At 42.4% G+C, this 27,043-nt stretch overlaps 1 protein-coding gene and 1 long non-coding RNA gene across 2 annotated transcripts; both read left to right on the top strand.

The window, feature by feature from the left end:
• Positions 1 to 4,529: 4,529 nt before the first annotated feature.
• LOC310872164 lies at positions 4,530 to 17,421 on the top strand. Its single transcript, XR_014570352.1, has 3 exons — positions 4,530 to 4,629; positions 16,241 to 16,377; positions 17,120 to 17,421. It is a non-coding gene; the product is annotated as an uncharacterized lncRNA (long non-coding RNA).
• Positions 17,422 to 19,314: 1,893 nt separating this feature from the next.
• LOC310872837 (4-galactosyl-N-acetylglucosaminide 3-alpha-L-fucosyltransferase 9-like) lies at positions 19,315 to 22,060 on the top strand. The gene is made up of 3 exons (XM_083785007.1): positions 19,315 to 19,618; positions 20,427 to 20,745; positions 21,812 to 22,060. Exons 1-3 carry the CDS (start codon positions 19,349 to 19,351, stop codon positions 22,042 to 22,044), a joined length of 822 nt encoding a protein of 273 aa, XP_083641133.1. The 5' UTR covers positions 19,315 to 19,348; the 3' UTR covers positions 22,045 to 22,060.
• The last annotated feature ends 4,983 nt before the right edge of the window (positions 22,061 to 27,043 follow it).

Below are 27,043 nucleotides of genomic sequence, written 5' to 3'. Positions count from 1 at the left end.
TCCTCGTCCTCTCGATAGTAGCCCTCGTCTATGACGTCGTACTCATCGTAGTTTCTCTCCTGGAAAGAAGGGAGTTCGTCAGTCGATTTCTGTCAGCCCAGTCCGCAATGGGAGCTGTGCTGTGTGGTGGAGAGGGGTCCAGGCAGGCTGCCAGGTTAGAGGCCGTGGTGCGCAGACAGGGCCTCGCTATTGGCCTGGCGGAGTGCTCCTCCACAATAGCTGGGATCTCACGGCGAGGCCTAGCTACTGGGCTGCGTGGAGCCTCGGGGTTCACCTGACGAGGTATCAAAGGGCGAGTGCTTTCTGGAGGCCTAGGCGCCCTTGGCGCCGCTTTTGGTCTAGCTCCGCAGGCGTCGTAGCGGGCTTCGGTGGCCCTGTCTGCGGCCGCCTGGGAGGAGACCATGGCTGTAGCGCGGCTACGTGGAGCTGGTATAGGCCGCTCCTGAATGGGGCCTCTGGTTGTGCGAGGCAAAGCTGGAGTGCTGCTTGCCAACGGAGTGGCCAATAAAAATAAGGTTCTGTTCAGAATGTATTGTCTTAATGATGCAAATTTCCAATTTATTGGTTTACAAACGATATGTCGATGATATTTTCTGCCTGTTTAGAGGAGAAACGCATTTGCAAAAATGAGACTAATTTCAAGCAACATGTGAAAACTATGACCCAAAGGTTCAAAGCGCATGGGAATACTGAACGGCGATTGAATTCGGCTATTGACAAGATCAGTAATAGATCTAGAGCTGACCTCTTCACAACTGCCCCTAAAAATAAAAATAATAATGCGATTCCCCTTTTTATTACCAAGTACTCCAGAACTGCCGAATCAATTAAGCTTATCCTTTACAGGCATTGGCACATCCTACAAACGGATCCACAGTTGTGTAATGTTTTCACTGACCCCCCTCGAGTTGTGTTCAAACGAGGCAGAAATCTGAGGGACTCACTTGTCCATTCAGATCTCCCCCCTCCTAAAGTAGTGTCTCAGCGTACTTTGACCCCCATCCCACAGGGAAACTACAAATGTGGTGCCTGTGCCCAGTGCAACAGCACTGTAAAATGCACAAGTTTCAAGCACCCACATTCAGGTAAAAGCATTCCCATTAAAATTAAATTATCACATGTACTACACAAGGGGTGATATACATAATCTATTGTCCTTGTGGCAAATACTATGTGGGCAAAACCACACCCGCCCTTAAGACCCGTATTAGTGAGCACCACAGTGCCATTAGATGTAAAAATCTTACTTCTCCTATTGCTACACACTTTTTAGAGGCTGGCCATCATATCTCTGCTCTCCGTTACATAGGCATCGAAAAGTTCCCTGCCAACAGAAGAGGGGGTGATCATGACAAAGCACTGCTGAAGAGAGAATCCTACTGGATATCAACCCTCAACACCCTTGTCCCTAACAGCCTTAACAGTTTTCCTGTGACAGTTGGTAGAGCTTAATGTTTGCAAACCTTTTTTTCAAACCCATTCCCAGCTGTGTCCTCCAGTGTTTACTGCAAATATAATTTTTGTTGACTCTGTACAAAATATGGGTTCTATTTATGATATTGAAATGTATCTTTTTGCCACTTGAATTGTAATAAGTATGGTCTATAATATAACAGACCCTCAGGTGCCCTACCAATCTGGCGGAGGTGGAGCTTCTTTTCCATCCACCAGCTGTCTAAAAAGCCGGGGTTGACGTCGGGCATCAGGTTCTTCTGATGCGGCTGTGCGCGAAGATGTGCCTGAGCCTTATAAGTGTGTGTTTGTCATATGGCTTGTGTATTCCCTGAAGAAGGCAGAAAGGCCGAAACGTTGGACACTAATAAATATACAGCATCGTGGCTACGAGTGTGCGGCCTTTTTCTCTTTTTTACAGAATGTATTGTCTACCAGCTTTCCACAAAATAATAGCAAATGCTCGATAGTGGGCTCGATAAGGACCCGGCTCGATAAGCCTGCTCGATAAGGTGATCGTTATCAATACAAATGTACGAGCTCCATCCCTAGTAGGCGCTCACTAGATGCATTTTTGGATTATGCACTGTACATATGATTGATAATGCACAGTACATTTTTGGATTATATGTAGGCTACTGTGGGAGTTGATGAATGAAGTTTCTGCCCTTTAGCTCCGCTTTGTCATATGTATAGTCATATGTAGATAGGGAGTGTATGGTTCCATTCCTTGTCGTGTTTCTTTGTGTTAAAGAACAAAGGAGCTCATCCATCATCATTTGTCGTAGTAATGTACAGTATGTAATGTATGTAATGCAAAGTGAAGATTTTGTATTTTCTTCCACGGAACAGTGCATTAAACCTGTTCCGTGGGTCAGTGAGTCAACGTTGTCACAGAAAAGGGAGATAGAATCTTAAGAAGGGTAAGCTTGCCTGATTGAGTCAGCATTATTAGGAAATGTGCCCATATCTTCAGTGAATTTTAGTTTACTGGAAGGTTGGATAAAGTAACCGTGGGATAGGAATAGATTAGTGGTTCTATAAAAAAGGGAAACGAGTGGTCCACTGGACCAGTCGTCATGATTTAATTTCAATCTTTTTATTAGCTATTCATTCAAATATTTGATGGACAATTTAATTGAATTGAAATGACACGGCTGAAACCGACCTTTATTTAAATAACATGGCATTTCGACCTGGAGTAGGAAATTTGGTATTTTTTTATTGGCCTAAAATATTGTCTTTATACATTCATGAATCCACTTGCTGACCGGCTGTTGGTATTGAGCAATGTTTTTATTGGGGTTTATATGTGGCCATAGCCGCCATACCATTAGCAAAAATGTCAACATTTCATTATGCTTTAAGTAGCATGTGACATATCAAACTAGGGGGTTTTCATGATTGTGAATCCATTCCAAGCATTAGTTTTGCACAAGAAACACTCCTTGGGCTAAACGGCCATATCCACGGCATATCCGGACGCCAAAACAAATCCATAGCCTACTATGCAGCCGCGTCAAGTTCCTATAACGGCGGTGGGTGCCCCCCCCGCCCTCCCCCCCCCCCCCCCCCAGAGTTCTTACATTACAGCTATAACATTAAATTGTTCGCGTGTTGATTTGGATAGTAGTGGAATACCCAGCTCCACAGCTTCAGAGCAAATGCTACAAAACACTTTGTCTTTAGTAGAGTCGTACGTGATCCAGGTAAATGTCTCTTTCCAGTAGGGTTGATATTTTCGGGCATATTTGCGGCTTTTGCTCGGCGGCTGGCTGCTATTAGCTCTTAAAAGAGCCGTTGTGTTGGCGCTGATAGTGCTGTCAGCCTCGGCAGCTACTTGTAGAGTCGGTGTGGCGACAGCGAGCTCCTCTGGGACTCCCAGATCCCGCCAGACTGGGAGACGGGTCTTGGCGGCGGCAGGCGCAGGAGCGCCGGGCAGTGGCACTGGAGTCGATGTGGCAGCGGGCTCTGGTGGGAGCAGCCGGGTCTTTGAGGCGGCAGCGGCGGCGCCGAATTGTAGGATGGACTGGAGAAATCTCTTCTTGGCTGGAGGTGGCTTCATCATCGTAGATTCGTAGTCAAATGGAAATGAATCCTGTACTGTAATGTATGGACATTTATACTCTCTACCTAGTACCTGGCAGCAGAACAAAAGCCACCTTATTAGCATTTGAATGCCCATGGGCGGCGGCCCAACACCTATCTGGCCCGCGCCTGACGCACAAGGTATGTGACTACGTGACATTTCATTCAGGACAGTCACGACAGTGGGTGCATATTCTGCTATTAAAACAGAATGCCAGTGGGTGCAGCTGCTCTTCTGCACCCCCGTAGATGACGCCGGTGCTACTATGAAAACTGCTATGCAAATTGCAAACATAATATGCAACGGATCAAGCCAGCAAGCCAGGCACGTGCGTCACTGCAACCGGTCTGGCTTTCCTTTCAGTGTAAATATCTGTTAAATGAAATGAAACTGTGGTTTAGTAGTTGAACCGAATGAAAGTTCAGTGGGCTATCTATCAAGCATGTCAGAGTATGACAGCTGATGTACAACCCATTTAGTTCCATGTCTACACTGTCAGAGAGAGTTACAAAAGGATGCATGAACAGTGAGGATGTTGCTTGGGTTACAAAACCTTTTAGCACGTGCCCCAAAAGAGACATTTGATGTCTCCCGGTAAATAGTAGGTTTATTTTTCCACTTCCACTTAAAAGTAACTTATGGAATTTATAATATTTTCATTTTTGATTTAAATTCATTTGAAAAAAAAATTGCATTTATATATTTAATGTATGAATCTAATGTATAATCTTTTGAAAGAAGAAAAAAAAGAAAAGGGGGGTAGGTATTTACTTGTGACCCACAAACATCGGTCTGTGACTCGGTCCCGAGCCCGACACACTTTTTGGGAAACAGACCCTCTGCCTGAACCCAGCCTTCTGATCTGATCAGTTATGGTCCCTTGAAGATCTTTTTGTCTTTTTGATCTTTTTTTTTGGTTATGTTTGAGCAAGGTGTGTCCTATAAGTCCATGTGGGCTGGGCACCTCGGGTAACCCTCATCTGCCTGCCCTGAACTGCCATAGATCACTGCATTATATTTGAATAGTCCTTTAGACACAAGCACTGTCCTGTGTGTCTGCCGGTGTTTTCAGCAGTGTTCATATCCAGGTGAGAATAATAATAATAATAATAATAATGGTAATAATAATAATAAAAAACGTATATACTCCCACACCTCTGTAATTAAATAATTACTCGCTGACTTCTCAACTTAAACTACTCATTATCAAAATTAATCTCAATTGTATCGAGTTAAAAACGCATATGAGAATATGTAACACATATAAATAGTATAAACATATATAAATTCAATACACATATATCCATATCATACATCATACAATATCCATTTTAAACACATAAACACCTGAATTATCAGGTATCATATTTCTCTCCTTCATATTTAATCATATTTTTAATTTTATACATTACTTTAATCAGACTGATGCTAGAACATTGTTTTTGCTCATCCCTCAAATTGTTCCACAGTGTTACACCCCTCATCGAAACACAAAAGTTTTCATTGTGGTATTTCTGTTTAACGTTTTAAAATAAAAAATTCCCCTCAAATTATAACCCCCCTCCCTATCCTGAAACAAATTCTGAATATTTGCTGGTAAATTATGGTTCTTAGCCTTGTACATTATTATTGCTGTTTGTTAAGCTACTATGTCAGTGAATTTGAGCTGTTTTGACTGTAAAAAATAGAGAATTAGTATGTTCCAGATAGATATAGCCGACAATTTACAATTTAGGCATTTAGCAGACGCTCTTAATCCAGAGCGATTTACATTAAGAAAGAACAAAAAAGCATGGGAATACATCACATAAAAACATTTATCAAGAAACCTGCGTAAGCTAAGAAAGTAACAGTGGAATATCTATATAATGAAGCTATACATATAAACTATACATCTATACTACTATGCTATACATATTTACTATGACGTGCTATGACTACATACAATGCAATTATAGTGCTGTCTACATAACATGTTATAAGTCTGTATCAAATGCTATCTAAGTCTACAGAAATGCTATCTAAGGGGGTGGGGTAAGTGCTATGGGCCGACCTTGTGAATGGTTCTTATTGCTCTTTTTTTTAGAATGACTAGTGACTGAAATACATTTTTATAGTTATTTCCCCAAACTTCAGCACAATAATGAAAATATGGCAAGACTAATGAACAGTAGAGAGTGTGAAGTGACTTTAGGATCGAGAACCTGCTTTGCTTTATTTATGACTGCAGTGCTATACTTCTAGCTTTGTACTTGACGTTAGTAATATGTGGTTTCCAGTTAAGCTTGTCATCTATTGTCACACCCAGAAATGTATTTTCATGGACCCGATCAATAGCATTCCCATTAATATTTATATGAACCTGTGTTTATCCTGTGATTTCCAAATAGCATAAACTTTGTCTTGCTCACATTTAAAAATAATTTGTTATAATCAAACCATAGCTTTAATTTACTTAATTCGTCATTGAGCAAAAAGTACTAATGACAGTAGCTTTGATACTTTGCAAATATCATTGATTGCAAATGCACTTTTATGATGCAGCATTTAGTTAATTTATTATTAGGCTATTCATGTTTGATTCATTTCTCATGTTACGCACGGGGAAAAAAACAATGGTTCTTTAAAAGATTAAGAACCATGTTATTCCGTGAATGGTTTTTAATTGTCCTTATAGCTCTATAGGGAAACTCTGTTATATTTGAGGCACAGGGATTCATTTACACATTTTTGAGTGGTGCAACCACTCCAAGGAACAGCAATGTCCGTGTTAACCTATGTGACGTTAATGTGACTATGTGACTATAAGTACCAGTAGGGGCGCTGTTGTGCCAGAAACAGAGAGAGAGAGATAGTGCTGCACTGTTGCCTGCTAATGAGAGAGAGAGGCGGGGGGAGAGAGAGGGGAGTTGCACCACTCAGTTCACAAGGGTGTGATTTTTAATGTTTTCAACATGGGCCCTAATTTTGGATCATGCATGTGACACCCTTCCGAGTGTTACAAGAAAGTCCAAGTCAGTGCCATGGCACCCAAGGACTGTCTAAAGAGGACGAGACGTGAAGACCGTACGGGCGACGCCATGTTGCTCCATGGAAGGAAAGAAACATGTGCAGTTGAGACCAGGAAGTTGTACATGCACAAATTTGGGCAAGTACCACTTCAGACAGTCCTTGATGGCACCCTAGGGTGCCATGACACAGGTCCAGGGGTGCCACGGAATACTTTGATACTATTTGGAATTGTTACGCACCTTCGTCTAGGGTGAAGGTAAACAACAATGTGAGAGGAGACAGGGTTGAAAAAGAACTTTAGTTTATTGTTGTAGCTCTTTTGTCCAGAGACAATGGATTCAAATTAATTGTGCTTGTCAGCTTTTCAGTTCACAAATAAGTATTGGCTTCAGGGTGCGGTTTACATAGCAAAAGTATCTATCTAGAAAATAAAGGTTTAGCCCTAACTCAATCCCTAACCAAGAACAAAAATACAATACTAAACCCTAACTAACCCAACTAACAGAATTACAATAAGGAGAAAAACAAAAAGGGACCGAACACCCTTACAAAAGGACAGAAACAAAGATAGAATAATAATAATAACAAACTAGGGTTTTACTCTTAAAGGGAACAAACAGATTACAAAAGGAGCTAAGGCAAAACTTACAGAACAGAATCGAATCGAAGTCAAAGAAACTAAAACAAACAAAAGGGCAGGCAAAGGACAGAGGAACCGAGTCTCTGCTGCACACTGCTGTCGTCCTCTCCAGAGCAAAAGTTCAACTGAGCTTTTATAGGCAACAGCCAACTAGGCACAGCCAACTGGGATTAGGGTGTGGGTGAAGACACCCAATCAGGAAGGAGGGGCAGGTCCGAACATGGACCTGTCACTCTCACAGCCAAGTCTGCATTCAATCATTCACTGCCAGCCATCAGCCTTTCTCACTCTCCAACATACTCCATTCAGCTCCATTCAATACCTTACATGAAACACAGAAAGAAACAAATTATAATACAAGCCATCCACAGAAGACCAACATTTCCATACTATAAATATTATTCACAGCTCAAGTAATTATCATCATAACAATTAACCATCACAACATCAATAACAAATACTCAGAAGGACCATGGTCCGTAACACGAACTTCCTCCCCCAAACGAAGAAGTTCAGCCTGTCAGGGGGACAAACATGAGAAAGGGCAACTGCCCAGACATAATCAACTCCTTTCTTTTCCTTCAAATTTCCGAGCTGAAATCCCACACAGTATACCACCACATAAGTTCTGGGTCCAAGTTTCCACATTATTCTCGGTAATAGTACAGCTGTGGCCCAACCGCCACTGACATCCGCCTCGAACTAGTCTGGCGTCTGGACAGGCAAGCTACACAGGAGAACTTCACAGGACTACAAACAAAACAAAACCCAGTATTATGTATGGTACAAATCACAAAAGTCACCAAGAAACAGAAACAAAAATCACAGGAAAACAGAAACAAAAATCACAAAAGCAGAAATCTCCGACACACAGGTGATAAAGGGACCTGCCAATACCAGTTATCAATCTAGAGCAGACAAAGTTTAACAAATTTCAACAAACCACATTTTTGCAGCAACACACTTTACACCATCCTCCCTAAGAGGCAAATCACAAGATACAGGTTTAGTGACATTATCACATCTTCGAAACCTGTGCAAACACTCACTGCCATTAGATTCTGGCACCAGCAGACAAGGCGACCAGACCACTTTCTAACGAACAAATTAGTCACTTTTAAACAAAATATGCCATAAAAACACATCACCCAAAAGCAGAATTCACACCCACGTCCACATCAAGGGAGAGGACAATGGTGTGAGATATATCTGAAAATAAAATGACATTATTTCTAATCAAACTAATCATGTCTGCTTATTGGGCCAAGGAATCCGGTGCTGCAAAAGAACAAATACAGAATTTTCAAAGACTCAGAATCATGCAAGCTAGAGCCACAAGAGCTTAGAATGCAGCAACCACTTTCTGGGGAACAAAATACAACAGACACGAAGAACACCACAGGAGCAGGTATCTAATTGAAATTAGCACCTCCGTACAACTGCAAAAAGAACAGAAAGGCGAAAACAGAGAAATAAATTAGTCACACTTCAGTCACTTAATTAATTACTCACTTAATCACAGTATTGGCTATCACAGTATCGGCTCTTCATATTCACAACGGACAAATTACATGTGTGAGAAAATACTCAAAACAGATCAACCACCAAAGTAACCAAAATTCAACAGTACGTGGGGATATGCCAAATACCCTTTCACATTTATGAATTAATTACTAGAATTTAAGGCAAAGTTTAAGCATTTAACACAAATGTACAAAAATATGAAAAGAAGAGGAGATCACTATAAGGACATGTCAAGTGGAAAAAAGGGGTCAAGGGTATTTCGAGTGAAGAAAAGGGGACCAAAACAACAATCAAACAGACTTCAATTTGAGAAGTGGGCCAACACAGACAAAAATTATTGTACTGCCCCCCACTGAGTTGTTGTAACGACATTAGGCAGCCAGCCAAACTCCATTAAAAAAAGAGACAGGAGTCAGGAATGAGGCGTCTTGCTCCCTTTTTTACTGATCTTTGTCAGGAGTGAAACTGTAACACAGTAAAATGTACAAATACAATTGACTGTTAAGAGTCACATGAAATAATACAGACCTTTGCAAATAGTCTATCAAACTGCTACAAAACTCTACAGCATGTAAGTCATCAAAAAGCAGTTAAACAATTGGCATTTAAATAATCAAACCAAAATCATAACAATCCTGTCTAAATCCAAATATGTGTTACATTCCTTGCATTAAATGGAAATAAACATTAAACTTACAAACAATGCTCTTTCTGTAGTCTCAAACAGCACAGCTAACCTCTCTCTTCACAGCAAACATTGTTCTGCCTGCTCTCCCTCACTCACATGGACTCTCATTGTACTGATTACCCCTCAATGCAGCAGTGTGTGACAATCAGGTACAATCAAGCAGGCTTGGGTCACTTTAACCTAGGGTCGCTTAATAGGCACACATTAATACACTACAGAAAATAAAGCCTGCACCAACACTAGCCTGGAAGGCAACACAATAATGTGTCACGATATCAGTCTGTTGTACACTTTTATTATGTAATCTTGTCCTAGTGTTTCCTGTTTTCCCTAGTTACTGTTCTGCCTGTCTTGTCTCACCTCCCTGTGATTACTAGTTTTCTCCACCTGTGTCCTGTTAGTCTCCCAGCCAATCCCAGTGTTGATTGTTGTTCTGTTGCACCTGTGTCTAGTCTTTATAAACCTCCCTGTGTTCAGTGTTCCCTTGTCAGATTATAAATCATTGTTACTGTGTATGTCCTGCTACACTTGTTATACTGAGTTTCATGTTAATAAATATATTGGACTGCATCAGTTTGCCTGCCTGGTTCTGCTTCTGGGTCCTCACCTGACACACCGTGACAGTATAATCTGACCAACATGGACCCAGCAGAACTCCAGCAGATCGATGAGGACTTGCAAATTATCGACAGCTATGTCAATGCGGTTAAAGAGACGACTTTTGTTCAGCAGCAAAAGATGGCTCTCAGGTTGGCCTTGAAATCAGCCTGCTCATCAGCCTGCTCATCAGTCTGCTTTCCAACCTGATCCTCAGTCTGCTTCGCTACCTGCTCACCAGCCTGCAATCCAGTCAATCAGGCTGGGGTCTGTAGGCCTCCAGCCTGTCTGTCCTGAACCTGCCCCTGTTGACCCTGTGTTCCCTGAGCCAACCGATGCTGAGACAGCTTCAGCTTTGGATCCATTCATTGGGACTCGCCTGGCCATCTTCAGGGGGAACCGGGTGAGGGGGCGTGGTCGCCATGGCTCTCGACGACGTCAACACTCCTCACTGCCCAGCGTCTCCGAGACGCGGCCACCGCCTCCCAGCGACGCCCAGTCGCGGCCACCGCCACCCAGCGACGCCCAGTCGCGGCCACCGCCGCCCAGCAACGCCGAGTCATGGCCTCCGCCGCACCAGATGCCGTCGCTGGCACACAGCGACACACTGCCAGAGCTCGCCTCCACTGAGGCCCCGCCGCTGCAGCTCGCCTCCACTGAGGCCCCGCCGCTGCAGTTCGCCTCCACTGAGGCCCCGCCGCTGCAGCTCGCCTCCACTGAGGCCCCGCCGCTGCAGCTCGCCTCCACTGAGGCCCCGCCGCTGCAGCTCGCCTCCACTGAGGCCCCAACGCTGCAGTTCGCCTCCACTGAGGCCCCACCGCTGAAGTTCGCCTCCACTGAGGCTCCGCCGCTGCTCCCCGTTAACTTTCTGCCAGGGGCTTCAGCAGCTTTGGGTCCACAGCCCCCTCAACCCCGCTCTGAACAATGTAATCCTTTGAGTGGTTCTTTTGGTCCGCCAGATAGTCCTTTGGCCACTCTACCTGTCGTTCTGTCTACCTGTGTCCCGGTTTGTATGTCTGCGTGTCTGTCTGCCAGTATGCTTGTGCGTTTGTCTGCTCCCCAGTGTTTTAGTCCCCCTAATCTGTTTACCCACCTGTTGTGTCTGACTGCATGTTTGTCTGCCTGTCTGTCCGTTTGTCAGTTTATTTGTTTGTCTCTTGGTTTGTCAGTTTGTGCCTGTCTGTTTGTCTGTGTGCTTGTCTGCGTGTCTCCCCACCTGCCTTTCTGTGTAACTTTTTGTTTTTGTCCTACCAGTGCTGTTCTGTGCCCAAGTATTTTCCGTAGCCCCTGAACCCTCCTTCCGACTCCCCTCCACCCACCAAGTATTCTGTGAGTTTTGTTGTTGTAGGATCCATTCCTTGGGGGGAGGTACTGTCACGATATCAGTCTGTTGTACACTTTTATTATGTAATCTTGTCCTAGTGTTTTCTGTTTTCCCTAGTTACTGTTCTGCCTGTCTTGTCTCACCTCCCTGTGATTACTAGTTTTCTCCACCTGTGTCCTGTTAGTCTCCCAGCCAATCCCAGTGTTGATTGTTGTTCTGTTGCACCTGTGTCTAGTCTTTATAAACCTCCCTGTGTTCAGTGTTCCCTTGTCAGATTATAAATCATTGTTACTGTGTATGTCCTGCTACACTTGTTATACTGAGTTTCATGTTAATAAATATATTGGACTGCATCAGTTTGCCTGCCTGGTTCTGCTTCTGGGTCCTCACCTGACACACCGTGACATAATGTTATGTTCAAATGGACCTATCATGACTGGGATAGTTAACAACGGAGTCAGAGGGATAACCTGGTTAGGTTTACCCATAACTAAAATGTGACAATACAATTTATGAATGCCTAAATGGCCAGACAAAGTATCAAAACACAGAACTTCACAACGAAAAACAAAATTGAGGTACCACAACCTGCTGGACCGAACTTCACCCGAGATTACCAACAGCGGGTGCGAACCAAAAAGCCTCTTTATCAAACATCACATCACACACACAAAATCAGAACTATATGGGCAGCACATCAGTAACTTTTTGTCTAGGCTCGGTGGCAGAAGGATTTACTGATTGACCATAACACATGAATGTATTACTCAAGGTCATTTCACCACAGCCTTTCCCTACCCATGGCATGGGTCAAAGCGCAAGCAGAGAATAACCGTGGCACCCATACTCAGCGACTGATCCAAATTTATCACAGTATTTTCCAACAATCTCACCCCAGCTAGATCATTGCCGAAAATCAAACATAACGCTGCCATCTGGTAAACACACACACACGAGTACCCACCAGCACAACACAGAGACCAGGGCGAACGTAAACCACAGAAATGCAACAGAGCGTTAACAAACACATTTCCACTCCTAACACTAGAGCATCAAAACCACAAAAAAAATTACTTCTCTGAAATAGGCAACACATCATTATGACTCCCGTGTGGCATAGGATTGTGATCAGCAACCTAACCTGACAGAGAGACAGTGCCTTTCAGAAGGAAGGGGCAACCCAACAGTTTCTTTTTTTCTGATCATCTTTGTGCTGCAGAGCGGGACACATCGAAATGAGGTGACCCTCAAAATGATAATAATGGTAATCCAAGGAGACAGTAACAGAATGAAAACTAACACAGCAAATTTCGAATTTTCCCCACTCTGCCACCATAGGGTCACAGCGGACAGAGGGAGCGAAGAACACAGATCGATGTGCCAAAATAAATTCATTAGCGCAGGACGCCGCATTAATTACCGTAACTACTCTGCTCATGAGTAGACTACGATCAAATAGGCAGGATTTAAAATTTCCTTAACGAAATCAACTCACGGATCTGATGAATAGTCAACATTTTGCTCACTGAGCCAAACACAACCACAGTTTTTCTGTACAGAAAAAAAACATAACCTTTGGCAGTATAAGCCTCCGGCACTCAAGCACGTAGTATGTTTTTGTGTTTTACAAACATCCTACTCTAACCCACAGTCAATAGAAAAGGCTGCACAAACCTCAACAGTATTTCCCACCAGTTTGCATTGCAACAACGAAAACCACCTGTTTATAGGCCAAATTACAGTGGTAGCAATGCCTTCAAAAATATCTAAATACGAATCAACCTCTGTTTCTTTGAGAAGAGAAACCAAAGAAAGTGTGCTTACTGACTTTGAAGGTTCGTTGGGGAGGCATACTATCATCCGACAGAGCATTGCTCCGAGGTGCGCTGCGGGTCGGGAGAGGGTTGCGGTTAGGTTTAGGTGTCTGCCCCGGGGGAGGTTAGGGTTAGGGTGAGGGAGGAGGTAGGTTGTCGTTCGGACCAATGCTCCGTCGGATGAAAGTACTGCACTCGGTTCGTTGCACCCTGGGTGGTGGTAGATGACTCTCCAACTCCTGCCGACTGCAGTAAGCTGGGCTGGGGGGGTGGAACGTCTCTCGAGCTCTGCAGCCCTGGTACAACGTTGTAGTGTCTCCACTTGGAGACCCCCCCCCCCCCCCAGCAATGGTGCTGGACATCATCCAGAGGAGAGGAGGAGGACCCCCCATCTCTCCGATCAGAGTACGCCGGGGAATATGAGGCTGTCCTCACACTCCCAGCCGGCCGCACGGACGTGTTCACTTTCGCTGGTGTCACACTCTGCATGAAACCCTCTCTGCAAGTTTCTCAACAACACACTGTTTCAACTCAGCCTTACCAGGTTCCCTGACGGAACCTGGAATATTACAACTTTAAACAACCAGGCTTCATTCTAAATTTGTAACGTTTTTTTACTCAAAAGTGGGAAAAACTGGAGCTGAATCTACCACCTCCTCTATATTCACAGAAGGAGAACCACTGCTATGTTCTACCCAATCAGAAAACATTTACTCACAACTCAAGACCCTACTAAAAACTGCCAAAACAGGGAGAACAGAAAAACACTACTAAATTGACTACTCACCAGACCAAACAAAACCGAATGACCAAACTCCTACCCGATGCTGCCTTTCAAACAAAACAAACGAAGCCAACAAAAATACTCAAATACTCAAAACAAATACTCAAGTATCAAAAGAAGCCAAAAAAACTCTATAATAATGATTACAAACAGACCTAGTTAAAAAGGGGTAACCTTAACCGAAACAAATTACCAAATCCTTCTTTCTTTGGGGGGATTTTCTTTTTTGGAATTTGACTTATTTATTTTTTTCAAAAAATAATTTCAGAATTAATAACTGCTATCAAACAATGTCCTACCTACTTTTACGAGCCCCCAATTATGTTACGCACCTTCGTCTAGGGTGAAGGTAAACAACACAATGTGAGAGGAGACAGGGTTGAAAAAGAACTTTAGTTTATTGTTGTAGCTCTTTTCTTTGTCCACAGAGACAATGGATTCAAATTAATTGTGCTTGTCAGCTTTTCAGTTCACAAATAAGTATTGGCTTCAGAGTGTGGTTTACATAGCAAAAGTATCTATCTAGAAAATAAAGGTTTACCCCTAACTCAATCCCTAACCAAGAACAAAAATACAATACTAAACCCTAACTAACAGAATTACAATAAGGAGAAAAACAAAAAGGGACCCAACACCAGGGGGGCAGTCAGACAGATATTTTGTGAAGCCTGAAACTCCTGAAAGTTCATATAATGGCCTGTTGTGGCGCTGTCACTGGACCCAAAAAAACCCATAGCCCCATAGAAGTCCATGTATTTGGGCCCAACTTCACCTAGACTGTATTACCTTAATAAACATGGTCATGAATACTTTCTGCTTCCAGTCACTAGTTTAAAGTCTCATTTCTAATGTCATAATATTATTTTTGGAAAATTATGGTCCCATTTATAAAATAAATTACCATAAAGTTGCGTATGTTCTGAGGGGCGTGGCTACCGTTACAGTCTATGATCGGGAGTCCCGACCCACTATAATAAAAACCAACGGAGAAGAAGGGGGGAAGTCCCGCCTCGTTGTCTGGGCAGCCAATGGCCAGCTGGGCCCAAACGGAGCCAGCCAATGGCCAGCTGGGCCCAAACGGATCTAGAAAGATGGCGACTTACAGTGCAGGAATAACAGGCTTCATTTTACGTCCATGTTAGACCCGGGGAACGCTTTGTCCATATTTTTTTACAGTCTATGCCTAACACCCTTACAAAAGGACAGAAACAAAGAATAATAATAATAACAAACTAGGGTTTTACTCTTAAAGGGAACAAACAGATTACAAAAGGAGCTAAGGCAAAACTTACAGAACAGAACGGAATCGAAGTCAAAGAAACTAAAACAAACAAAAGGGCAGGCAAAGGACAGCGGAACCGAGTCTCTGCTGCACACTGCTGTCGTCCTCTCCAGAGAAAAAGTTCAACTGAGCTTTTATAGGCAACAGCCAACTAGGCACAGCCAACTGGGATTAGGGTGTGGGCGAAGACACCCAATCAGGAAGGAGGGGCAGGTCCGAACATGGACCTGTCACTCTCACAGCCAAGTCTGCATTCAATCATTCACTGCCAGCCATCAGCCTGTCTCACTCTCCAACATACTCCATTCAGCTCCATTCAATACCTTACATGAAACACAGAAAGAAACAAATTATAATACAAGCCATCCACAGAAGACCTATAAATACTATAAATACATACTATAAATATTATTCACAGCTCAACTAATTATCATCATAACAATTAACCATCACAACATCAATAACAAATACTCAGAAGGACCATGGTCCGTAACAGGAATTCATCAAAATCACTTCAGTTTAACCACATAATGAACTTGTCTTGGGCTATACTTGAGATGCTCTGTGCACTCTTTTTCCATCTAGACTCTCTTCACCAAAAATAGCAGATCTTTTAGTTTTTCAAATACTTAAAATGTACAAATTTGAGGGCTCCTTTTAATATTTTGTGTTAAAATACATGGTAAATACATGATAAATACACCCAAACTGGTATCATGTTTCTATACTGTATACCCAGCTTTTAGTTACCATCCACAAACTTCATCTAAAACAAACATTAAATTCCTATTGACAATGAATGGATGCATTTTACATCATAGTGTCTGAGCAAATAGACATTTTATTATGTTATGATGATGTACGATGATAAGAGCGCCCCTCACTTCACACGGGTGTGATTTTTACTATACTGTGGATAGTAATTTATTTTATTATTCTTATGCTGTGGATATGAATTAATTGTAAGTAATGTATCGATTGTGCAATGATGAAGTGACTCTCTCTCTCTCTCTCTCTCTCTCTCTCTCTCTCAGAGCTAACCATGATGTCATCATTACAGTGCAGTCGACAGCACCTGTACATGGGCGTCATTGCATTGCTGTGTCTGCTGTCTTATCTCATGTACTCCAACCTAGACATCAATCTCACCTCTTTCAGCATCTGCAAAAAGGTTTGATTGAATGTTGTTGAATGACAGAAATGTAAACAGCAACAGAGTGCAGTCAAACACAAAGGATAGCACCAATAAAAAGTCCTTGCTGTCTTGTTTCCATCGGGCTCCGACTTATTCAATTCATAAACACAACATGACAAATAACATACAAAATTCTATATCATCACAAAATATATAATATAAAATGATCGACTGCCTACTGAAAGGTGGTTTTTCAGGCCTGTTTTAAAGGAGTCCACCCACCTTTAAAACAAACAATGGGTAAATGTTCCTTCTAATCTTGTGTAGATGCAAAATGCAGATCTTCATTCCACACCAGCGGGTCAGTGGGGGCATGCAGTGCTGTAGAAGGAGAATGTACCCATGTTTGTTTTAAAAGTGGGTGGTACCAGATCCTTGTTGTTCATCTAGTTTTGAGACTGTGTGTTTCTAGGTATTTAATCAGACGCAGGTGTGCTGAGGGCATGGAGGCGAAACCCAAATGTACTCTTTTGAATGTCAATCTCATTAGAATGTGGTGCTCTGACAATAGTGGATATACAAGCTTACAACGCGTCGCAGTGCACCACGTTGTGAGCTTGTAGATCCGCTATTTTCAGCATGCAACCAAGTGTAAAATCAGGCATTACAATGCCATCAACGCCTGCCAAAATACATTTTGGTCAGCAAAATCAACTGTAGATTATTGTCTATTTTTGTCAACTAAAAAAAAACTAAAAAAATGAACGTGTCTCTTCAGGTGGTCCAGAACCCAAACGCGTCCCTTCAGGTGGTGCAGAACCCAAACTGTCCGCAGTCCACTCGCACAGAGGACGACGTCATCATACTGTTGTGGTTCTGGCCGTTTGGTCAAAAGGGTAATGTCAGGTTGGTGGGTGTAATTTTCAGTACTTTTACTTCAAGTCCACTAACATCGAAGACTCCACTACAATTATTAGAAAACTATTAGTTACTAATTACTTTGCAGATTTCGAAGCTCACAATGTGTTGCATCTTGTGAGCTTGTAGATCAGTTATTTTCAAAAGACTTTCAAACATTTTATATTTGAAAACTTGTGAAACATTCTGCATAATGAGTATACGTTCTACTTTTGGTACTTTTAAGTACATTTTAATACTAATGCTTCAGTACTTTTTCTCAAGTAAGTTTTGAATTCCGGAATTTTACTTAAAGGACCACTTTTTCAACATATCTTCATATAATAGGTCCTCACTAATAATCATGATAAAATGGCATTCTTTCTACGAAGCAAGGACGATTCCCGCTGGGGATGCTTGGCGCTGGGGGCGTGTTTTCTCCTCTGTGTCATCAGTGCCCATACCCGAGGCGGGGTTGGCGAAAGGGCCTTTCTGTGTGGAGTTTGCATGTTCTCCTCTCTGTGTTCCCTAGAGCAGGGGTTCTCAACCTTTTTGGCTAGGGACCTCCGGAAATGCTTTGGCCATGTCTCGCGACCCCCTCCCCACCCCCAATACAAACTGACTGCAAAAATAACCTTAATAATAATAGAGAAAAGATATACTGAAACCAGATATAATAATTAAGCAAAGTTAATGCATGCACTATGTAAACTCTTCATTTCCATTTTCCAGCCATTCAGTTGCAAATTTATTTTATTTTTTATTATATAATTTGGGGACCCCCCAAAAAACATTTGGCGACCCAGGGGTGCCCAAAAGGTAGATCAGTAGATCACAAAGGCTGTGCAGGTAGACCACATGACATGCCCCTGGCCTAAAATATAAATAATTTAAATGAAATACAAACTATTTTTGGCATATGCCACTTGAATTAAGGTGACTTGATTGATTTACATCAAAAGGGGCCTGCCTCAAACCCACAATGCAATACTTTGTTTTCGACAAATTACGAACGCCACCTGCTGAAAGTGTATACCACCACAAAATCTGGATTGTTAGTTTAACTGCAGCAGCCTTGCATCTTTGTCGGCATGTCTTAAAAATAGGGGAACATTCGGCAAAAACCAACATTCATCTACCAGTCATTCAAAATGGAAGAACAAGAAACCGGCATTGAAGGAAATGAAGGACACATGAAGTGCAACTATGCAAATATGCATCATTCAGAATAACACAGCATTCCAGTCTTGCAGACGAACGTTATTCAAATCTTTATTCAAAGTGAGTGGCATATTCAAAAAGGGTGTATCATGCAATTAATGCATGCATGCACACACTCACACTATAACTAACTAACCTAATGGATAGATGTCTAATGTTAAACCTAACCCCAAGCATAAAAGCTTGGGGACACCAATTTTTTTGTTCATATTTGACATGCACTCGGGCCTGTCTAAGGTACACACACAAAGATGCACTCATGCACGCACACTGACACACTCACACACTCCAAAGCCCCCACAGGTAGATTTTTAAACTATTTAAAAAGGTGTGGGCACCCCTGCATTAGATCATTGACACTGGGTGGAAAAAAATGGGTTGCAAAATCGTGGGATAAAAAGTTATAAAAAAGAAAAGAAAAGAACTTCTGAAGGACAAGGATTTTCAACTGAGTCCAGTGAGGCGACTCGTGACTCTGTACGACAAACTGTTCAAACGTTATGGCAAATGATAGAATATATATATTCTACGTCACCATCGTAAACCAATTATACCCTGGCATTGGTACACATCTTCATCACGTCATGGGACATATGCTTCGTAGCATGACGAAAAACATACCTGCACGGTCTGCTTCCGTATGTGCCAGCATATGACGTCATATCATATGCTGCTAAGGGACATACGCATCGTAGCACCTGATAACATTACTTGCACGCTCTGCTTGCGCAAGTAATGTCTAAATATGAATCGAGTAACTTAAAAACTGTCTGGGGTGTTCACATAAGTCTGAGTATAAGATAAAAGGACACTTTAAAAGTTTTTTTTAAAGTGAAATATCCCTTTAAGTGTCTGGTCATGTCCTCACCTCAGGTGCAGCGAGTTCGACATGGTGGGATGTCGGCTGACGGACGACCGGAGTGTTTACCACAAAGCACACGCCGTCTTGTTCCACCACAGAGACATCCACGGCGGGCTGGACAACATGCCGCCAGAACCACGGCCCTGGTTCCAGAAGTGGATCTGGTTCAACTGGGAGTCGCCCGCCAACTCGGCCCGCAATCCTGCACTCAACGACCTGTTCAATTTGACCAGCAGCTATCGGCTGGACTCTCACATCCCGGTGCCCTACGGGTACCTCACCCCGGTGGAGCGCAAGGTATACTCTAGCTGTAGGCAGCCTATAGTCTGGGCAGCATTCCTTTTCGGGTTTATGATCCGGTCAGGACTCAAGAGCGGATGATATCTTAATTCATGTTGTAGTCACTGATTTGTAGTTATCAGGCCGGAAACCCTCAAATCAGAACTTCCATTCCCTCGAACCATAAGATTAATACCTTCCCCACGGGCCGTGATCATACCCTAAATGTATGATCACGGCCCGTGGGGAAGGTATTAATCTTATGGCTACCCAAAAAAATAGAATTTTCCGGTGGAATAACAAATGTTATACAGACTCTAAATAGCCCCTCACATTTATATTTATTTTGTATTTTAAAAATCAGCAAAACTACTGTGCATCAAGGATTTTATTGGGTATGCCCTAAAATTATGATCGCGGGCCGTAGGGAATTATTTTGAGTACTTCTGGTTTGGGGGTTCCGGCCTGATGACTATTCTGGCATGGTGTTAAAAAACTCTAGCCTAGACTCCAGAATAAATTAATTGCATTCAGGTCTATTCAGTCATGTATTCATGATGTAGTACGCAGCCCCTCCACTACAGGGGTATATACAGTAAGCGCCACTGTTTTTGTAAACCTTATGCCTATACCGAACACCATGCCAAAATTCAAAAAGTAGTTTATACCAACTGTATTGTTATGATCCCAGTTTGTAGGCACTTTAAGCTTGTAGATCGGCAAACATCCCCTCTGAGAAAAGGGATGCTGGGAGTTAAGTGGTTAACATTTTTTTAAGTATTAAACAATAACAATAATCGTGATATTTTCATATCGTCCCATATAGGACGAGACCTTCAAGCTGCCACAGAAGGACAAGCTGGTGTGCTGGGTCGTGAGCAACTGGAACCCACAGTTTAAAAGAGTCCAGGTCTACGAGGAGATGAAAGGCCACATGAAGATAGAGCTTTATGGGAGGGCCTTCAATCGTTACTTGACCTATGAAGATTATCTCCAGTTGATGCCTAGCTGCAAGTTCTACCTGTCCTGGGAAAACTCCATCGATAGAGACTACCTGTCCGATAAGCTGTACGATCCTATGAGATTTGGGACTGTGCCTGTGGTTCTGGGTCCGTCCAGAAGGAACTACGAGAACCATGTTCCAGGCAAGTTTATAATAGTTTCGGATTTTTTTCATTTTAGTTTAATTTTATGTTGTTTTGCCCACCCGTCCTTCCTCTTCGATGTCTCCCTTTTGAACCCAGCAACTCCACGAAGTGATGTGCGTATTTTAATATAGTTCCCTTTTGACTGATACCCGTCCATTCAGCCCTACCTGGGCCCTAACTGACTGATACCCGTCCATTCAGCCCTACCTGGGCCCTAACTGACTGATACCCGTCCATTCAGCCCTACCTGGGCCCTAACTGACTGATACCCGTCCATTCAGCCCTACCTGGGCCCTAACTGACTGATACCCGTCCATTCAGCCCTACCTGGGCCCTAACTGACTGATACCCGTCCATTCAGCCCTACCTGGGCCCTAACTGACTGATACCCGTCCATTCAGCCCTACCTGGGCCCTAACTGGACCCTAACTGACTGATACCCGTCCATTCAGCCCTACCTGGGCCCTAACTGACTGATACCCGTCCATTCAGCCCTACCTGGGCCCTAACTGGACCCTAACTGACTGATACCCGTCCATTCAGCCCTACCTGGGCCCTAACTGGACCCCAACTGACTGATACCCGTCCATTCAGCCCTACCTGGGCCCTAACTGGACCCTAACTGACTGATACCCGTCCATTCAGCCCTACCTGGGCCCTAACTGGACCCTAACTGACTGATACCCGTCCATTCAGCCCTACCTGGGCCCTAACTGGACCCCAACTGACTGATACCCGTCCATTCAGCCCTACCTGGGCCCTAACTGGACCCTAACTGACTGATACCCGTCCATTCAGCCCTACCTGGGCCCTAACTGGACCCTAACTGACTGATACCCGTCCATTCAGCCCTACCTGGGCCCTAACTGGGCCCTAACTGGGCTGGCCGAGGCCCCGCCTGGTCTTACTAATTAGCACATATTTTACGTCCTACCCGGCCCGTTTTAGTTAGTTTTGTAAACACAATACAGTTTCAATTAGTTTATCGTTTTATTTTAAATTATTATAGTTTTTATTTATTTCAGTTAACGAAACCTCTTTAAAAAAAGTTTGTTGTTTCCAGGAGACTCTTTCATTCACGTAGATGACTTCGCCAGCCCCAAGGAGCTGGCAGAGAGACTGATCTACCTCGACAACAACCACACAGAATACATGCAGTACTTTAAGTGGAGAGAGAGGTACAAGGTCCATAAGTGCTTCTTCGTCAGTGATCAAGTTTGTAGATCATGTCAGCATCTGAAAATGAACAAAGGCTACCAGGTCTTTCACAATCTGAATAAATGGTACTGGGGATAAATAATAACAATAGTAATAGTAACCAATAACAACTTGACGCATTTACCACGTAATGTAGACCTTATCCCACAAATTCTCGACGCATTTACCACATAATGTAGACCTTATCCCACGTAAATTCTGTGCCATTCACGAGATATCTCCTGTTTAGAGCTTTACCACAGTGTGCCAAACACGAGAAACACGAGATTCTATTAATTTTCTGGTTTTCAGGGCAATCAGACTATAATTATAAACGATTGTAAAACGATCGTAAAACATAGATTGGTTACGTAACCAACTACAGCCAATTAGCTGCTACAAGCATTATGCAACGCTCAGCCAATCACAGTGGCCAAGCTCAAAGGGCAAACCACACTAAATAATAATAATAAGTATTACAGTGTTGATTTTGTTGACTAAAACCATGACGAAAAATGACAGCTAACCTTTTTCACTGACAAACTAAATGAAACTAAAAGACTAAATATATTGACAATTTGTTGACAAATGGAAACTAGACTAAAATGTTAGGGAGGAACTAGTGGAGAGGAGATCCAGAACTAAAAGACAATGTTATGGATGCAGAGTGAATTGATCCCAAAATGCATGCGCCACAACAAACGGAATAGTTTTTGAAGTATGTAGTCACAGAAAGAGTCAAACAAAGTAGCAGGCAGTAGTCAAACGATGAAAGCAATACTGATCAGATGATGGCTGATGGTAGACCCGTTTGGAACCTCACTCTACGCTCTTAGAAGAAAATGTTTCCATATAGAGGTATCCCTGCATCGGTACAAAGGGGGTTGAGCCATCCAGAAACAGTGGCAAAAACCCTTTTTGCAGTATAATTTCCAAAAAGTAAGGTATTTCACGAGTAGAGCAGCTTTTTGGGGTTTTTGCCACTTGGGCATGGAAGCCCAAGTGTTGCGTGGCCAGACCATGACAGACAAGTCATTTTATCATTGATTGCACTCAGGTCTCGGGTGTTGCACTCTGAAAATAGCAGATCTACAAGCTCACAACGCATCGGCTATTTTCAGCATGCAACAAAGTATAAAATCAGTTTAGGGTGTCAAAGCACCGTAAAAAATATACAACAAAATCAACCCGTTTAATCGACTAAAACTAAACCCAGACTAACACAAAAACCTTTCAGATGACATTTACATTTTTTTCCTTCTCTTTTTAGGACTAAACCTACATTAAAATGTGCTTTGTACAACTGAGTTTATTTTTTATTATTTTCCTTTGGTTTTGCTTTCTACTTCTACAGCCAATTAAGCACTGAATGAATGAATGACATTTTTATTTTCGTGTCATGCCACTTTGGCCCATCCCATATGGGATTATATATAGGACACATTTAACATGGAAAACTACTGACATTACAGTCCTTCCTGTTCATATTACATCTTGCCTCATTACATTCACAACAGAAATAAATATACGTACAGTGTAAAGTTGCCCGAACGACCAAGGCTCCAAGAACAGTCAGAACATGTAGGTTAAGGGTTTTTATTCTCCCAAAACTCTTCCAACGTCCAGACAGTTTTCTTCAGTGCAAAGACAATAATTCACATGACAGTTCAAAATGACACACTGGCCAGAAACAGACCAATGAAATAAATACTTAGGCATCCACAACTGAACAAGATCAAATAGGATGACTCTCTTACTTCAGGTTAAACCTTGGTCACACAAGGCCCTGTAGCTCTCCCTCAGGACTGTTACCCTTGTTCAAGCCCACAACCAACTGACTATAGTATCTGTCTCTGCAGCCTCCCTTAAATAGGAGTGGATCCTACCACCGGACAGAATCAAAATAACCTTCCTTCTCAATAACTACGGTATTTTTAAATAAATACTTCCATAAATAATTACTTGTATAAAAGTAACTTAAACATACTAAAGATGTGTTACAGTTAAACAAATATAAATAAGCATGACAACTCAATGACCATTACTCAAAGCATAAGAAGAACACCCCTCCCCTGCACAGCACTTGGCCCCTTCCTAATCAAGGGAAATGCCACCAGCAGTGCAGGAGAGACAATTAGCAAACCAGAGTTAAAAACATTAGTCCTTTCATGTTATAGAGAGCAGTTTTATATATAGGGCACGGGTTGCCCCTTGACATATAATAATTAAAAATGAAAACAAGACAATTCCATTTTACAGGTAAATGGCCAACCTCATTGAGGGCCAAATACCAGCTGGCCTTACTTGTAGTATGCCAGCCCTGATTTGGGCACATAAGGATCGTTTCTTTTTTGACAGATTATACAGTACATCGTTTTCTGGACTATATAGACATTACCTTAATCTCAAGTTTTTATTATAATAATGTTCTTCATAACCAGCTCTCGGAAGAATGTCATACATGTCCATAGCCCATGCACCCTTGATCAAGATGTCCCTCCCACTCAAGGATCTTTCTTACAATTCCACCCCAGTATTCTATTCCACAGATGTACCAAGGTGCAATTTCACATTGACAGCCCATTCATCCAAACACAAAAGTCTTATCTGATTGTATTAAACAACGTCAAACTCACTAACATTGCAGCTGTATGAAAAGCTTGAATTAGTGCGACATACTTTGTATGCAAGAAACATTTCTCGCCAAACAAGACCTTAAATTAAACTGTTTTAATGATAACTTTCATGGGGCTGAGAGTCCACTACAGACCTCTCTATGGGAATAGTCAGAGGGAGAATACCTGGGGGTGTTGCCATTCTATGGAACAAGAAGCTTGACTCTGTTATTAATGTGATCAGGCTTGGTGTAGATTGGTGTATTGCAATACATTGTATCAAAAATGTGTCAATTTGTCATTCTGAATGTGTATACACCCTATAGTGTCGAGAAAATGAGGATGAGTATTTGCATAGGCTTGCATTTATTAATTCCTTCATTCAAGATAATTCTTCCTCTAACATTTATGTAATTGGGGATCTGAATGCAGATATTTCAGACAGCAGGTCGTTGTTTGCAGGATATATGAACCAATTTTGTAAGGATAATAATCTTATATTGTCAAGCAAAGAGTGTCTGCCCTCAGATAGTTATACATCAGTGAGGCCTGGCATAGCACATCATGGCTGGACCACTGCATTAGCACTGCCGATGCACATGCTTCACTATCATGTATGGATATTATGTATGGAACAGCAACAACTGATCATATTCCATTTTGTATGTCAATTAATGTTGAACAGCTACCTGGTTTATCATGTGATGATGGGCACAACAGAGGTGGTTTTTATAAAGTTGTATGCTATTACAAAATTGAAATAATGTAGAAATATGCAAAGACGCTATGCTGTGCAAGGATGCTAATTGTAAAGAGGAGGAGCATAGGTGAACCCTGTGTCTTATGTATGAATGTATAGTGGGTGCTCTGCATGAAAGCAGTAGACCATATCACAAGCATTAAAAAAATAGTGTATATAACATCAGACCTGGTTGGAATGAGGTCGTGGCTAATCATCATGCAGAAGCCCGGGAAGCTTATAAAACCTGGGACAGGGCCGGTAGGCCTAGACAAGGGCAGCTTATAAAACCTGGGACAGGTTTATTATAAAGCAATGAATAATCTCTCTAAGGCTAGTGGCCTAGATGGCATTGCTGCTGAGCATCTTAAATATGCCAGTGTAAAATTATCTCCTCTCCTTGGATTGTGTTTGACTGGTTTTATGATTCATGGTGATTCCATGCTCAAAGGACAAGGCTGGTAAAGTTAGTAGCGTTGACAGGCCTATAGCTTTAGCCAGCATACTGTCTAAAGTATTGGAAAGGATTCTGTTGGACAAGATAAATTAGTACATTGACTCCACAGACAACCAGTTTGGATTCAAACCCAAGCATGGCACTGATCTGTGTATATATGCTTTGAAGGAAATTGTAAACAAATATCAACAGTCCTTATGTCTTTTATTGATGCGTCGAGAGCCTTTGATTATATTAATCATAGAAAGCTTTTCATTAAACTAAGCCTAAGAGGGGTGCTGGCGGCGTGTTTCCTCCTCTGCGTCATCAGTGCCCATACCCGAAGGCGGGGTTGGCGAAAGGGCCTTTCTGTGTGGAGTTTGCATGTTCTCCCCGTGTCCCCTAGGGTAGGTACCCTCACAAAAAACATGCAGTAATCCTGGTCACTAAACTGCCTCCCCCTGGCCAGCCGGGGCGCCTGATGGAGGGGAAAGGAACTGGTTGGAATAACGTGTTCCTTCCACCCAGGGAAACTCCCCCCTGTCAGGTGTAAAGGAGCAACTTGGACACTCAGGCATGAAGGAAGCATGAGTGCAAGTCCGTTGCTCTCCCCTTGTCCCCCATATATGGGGACTAGGTTGGTGGAGGGTGTGTAGAGCCCAGGATCACATTAGATGATTGACACAGGGGTGAAAAATGGGTTACAAAATCGTGGGATAAAAAAAATATATATATTAAAAAAAAGAGGGGTGCCTGGGGGCATAGTTAGGATCTTGGTATGCCAACCAAACCATGAGAGTCAAGTGGGGCAATAGTGAATCAGGCCCATTTGGGGTCACCAATGGGGTCAGACAGGGAGGAATTTTGTTGCCTATTCTTTTTAATTTATATATGGATGATCTGTCGAAACAGTTGAATGCTTGTAACACTGGTTGTATGCTGAGTAATGATCTTGTCAATCATTTGATGTATGCAGATGATTTAGTCATACTGAGCCCAAGTAGCGCTGGACTACAGCAGCTGCTCGACATAATTATGTACTGAGTATGGCATTCAAAATGATATCAAATATAATGCCAGTAAGAGTGTTGTTCTTATTTGTAAAACAAAAGGAGGACAAAAGTTAAACATTTCCTGATTTTAAACTATCTTTTAACACTCGGTGTCTGTAATAAAGTCAAATATATTGGACATTGTATTACAGAACAGTATTACAGTATTACAGAACAGAACAGATGATGATGATGATGATATACACAGACAGTGTCGTAGGATGTATGCACAGGCGAACACCCTCACACGCAAGTC

The sequence above is a fragment of the Protomyctophum parallelum genome (assembly GCF_964188405.1).
Source record: "Protomyctophum parallelum genome assembly, chromosome: 15".
Classification (NCBI taxonomy): Eukaryota; Metazoa; Chordata; class Actinopteri; order Myctophiformes; family Myctophidae; genus Protomyctophum; species Protomyctophum parallelum.
The sequence above is the reverse complement of the archived record's forward strand: the minus strand, read 5'-3'. Positions and strand labels throughout refer to the sequence as shown.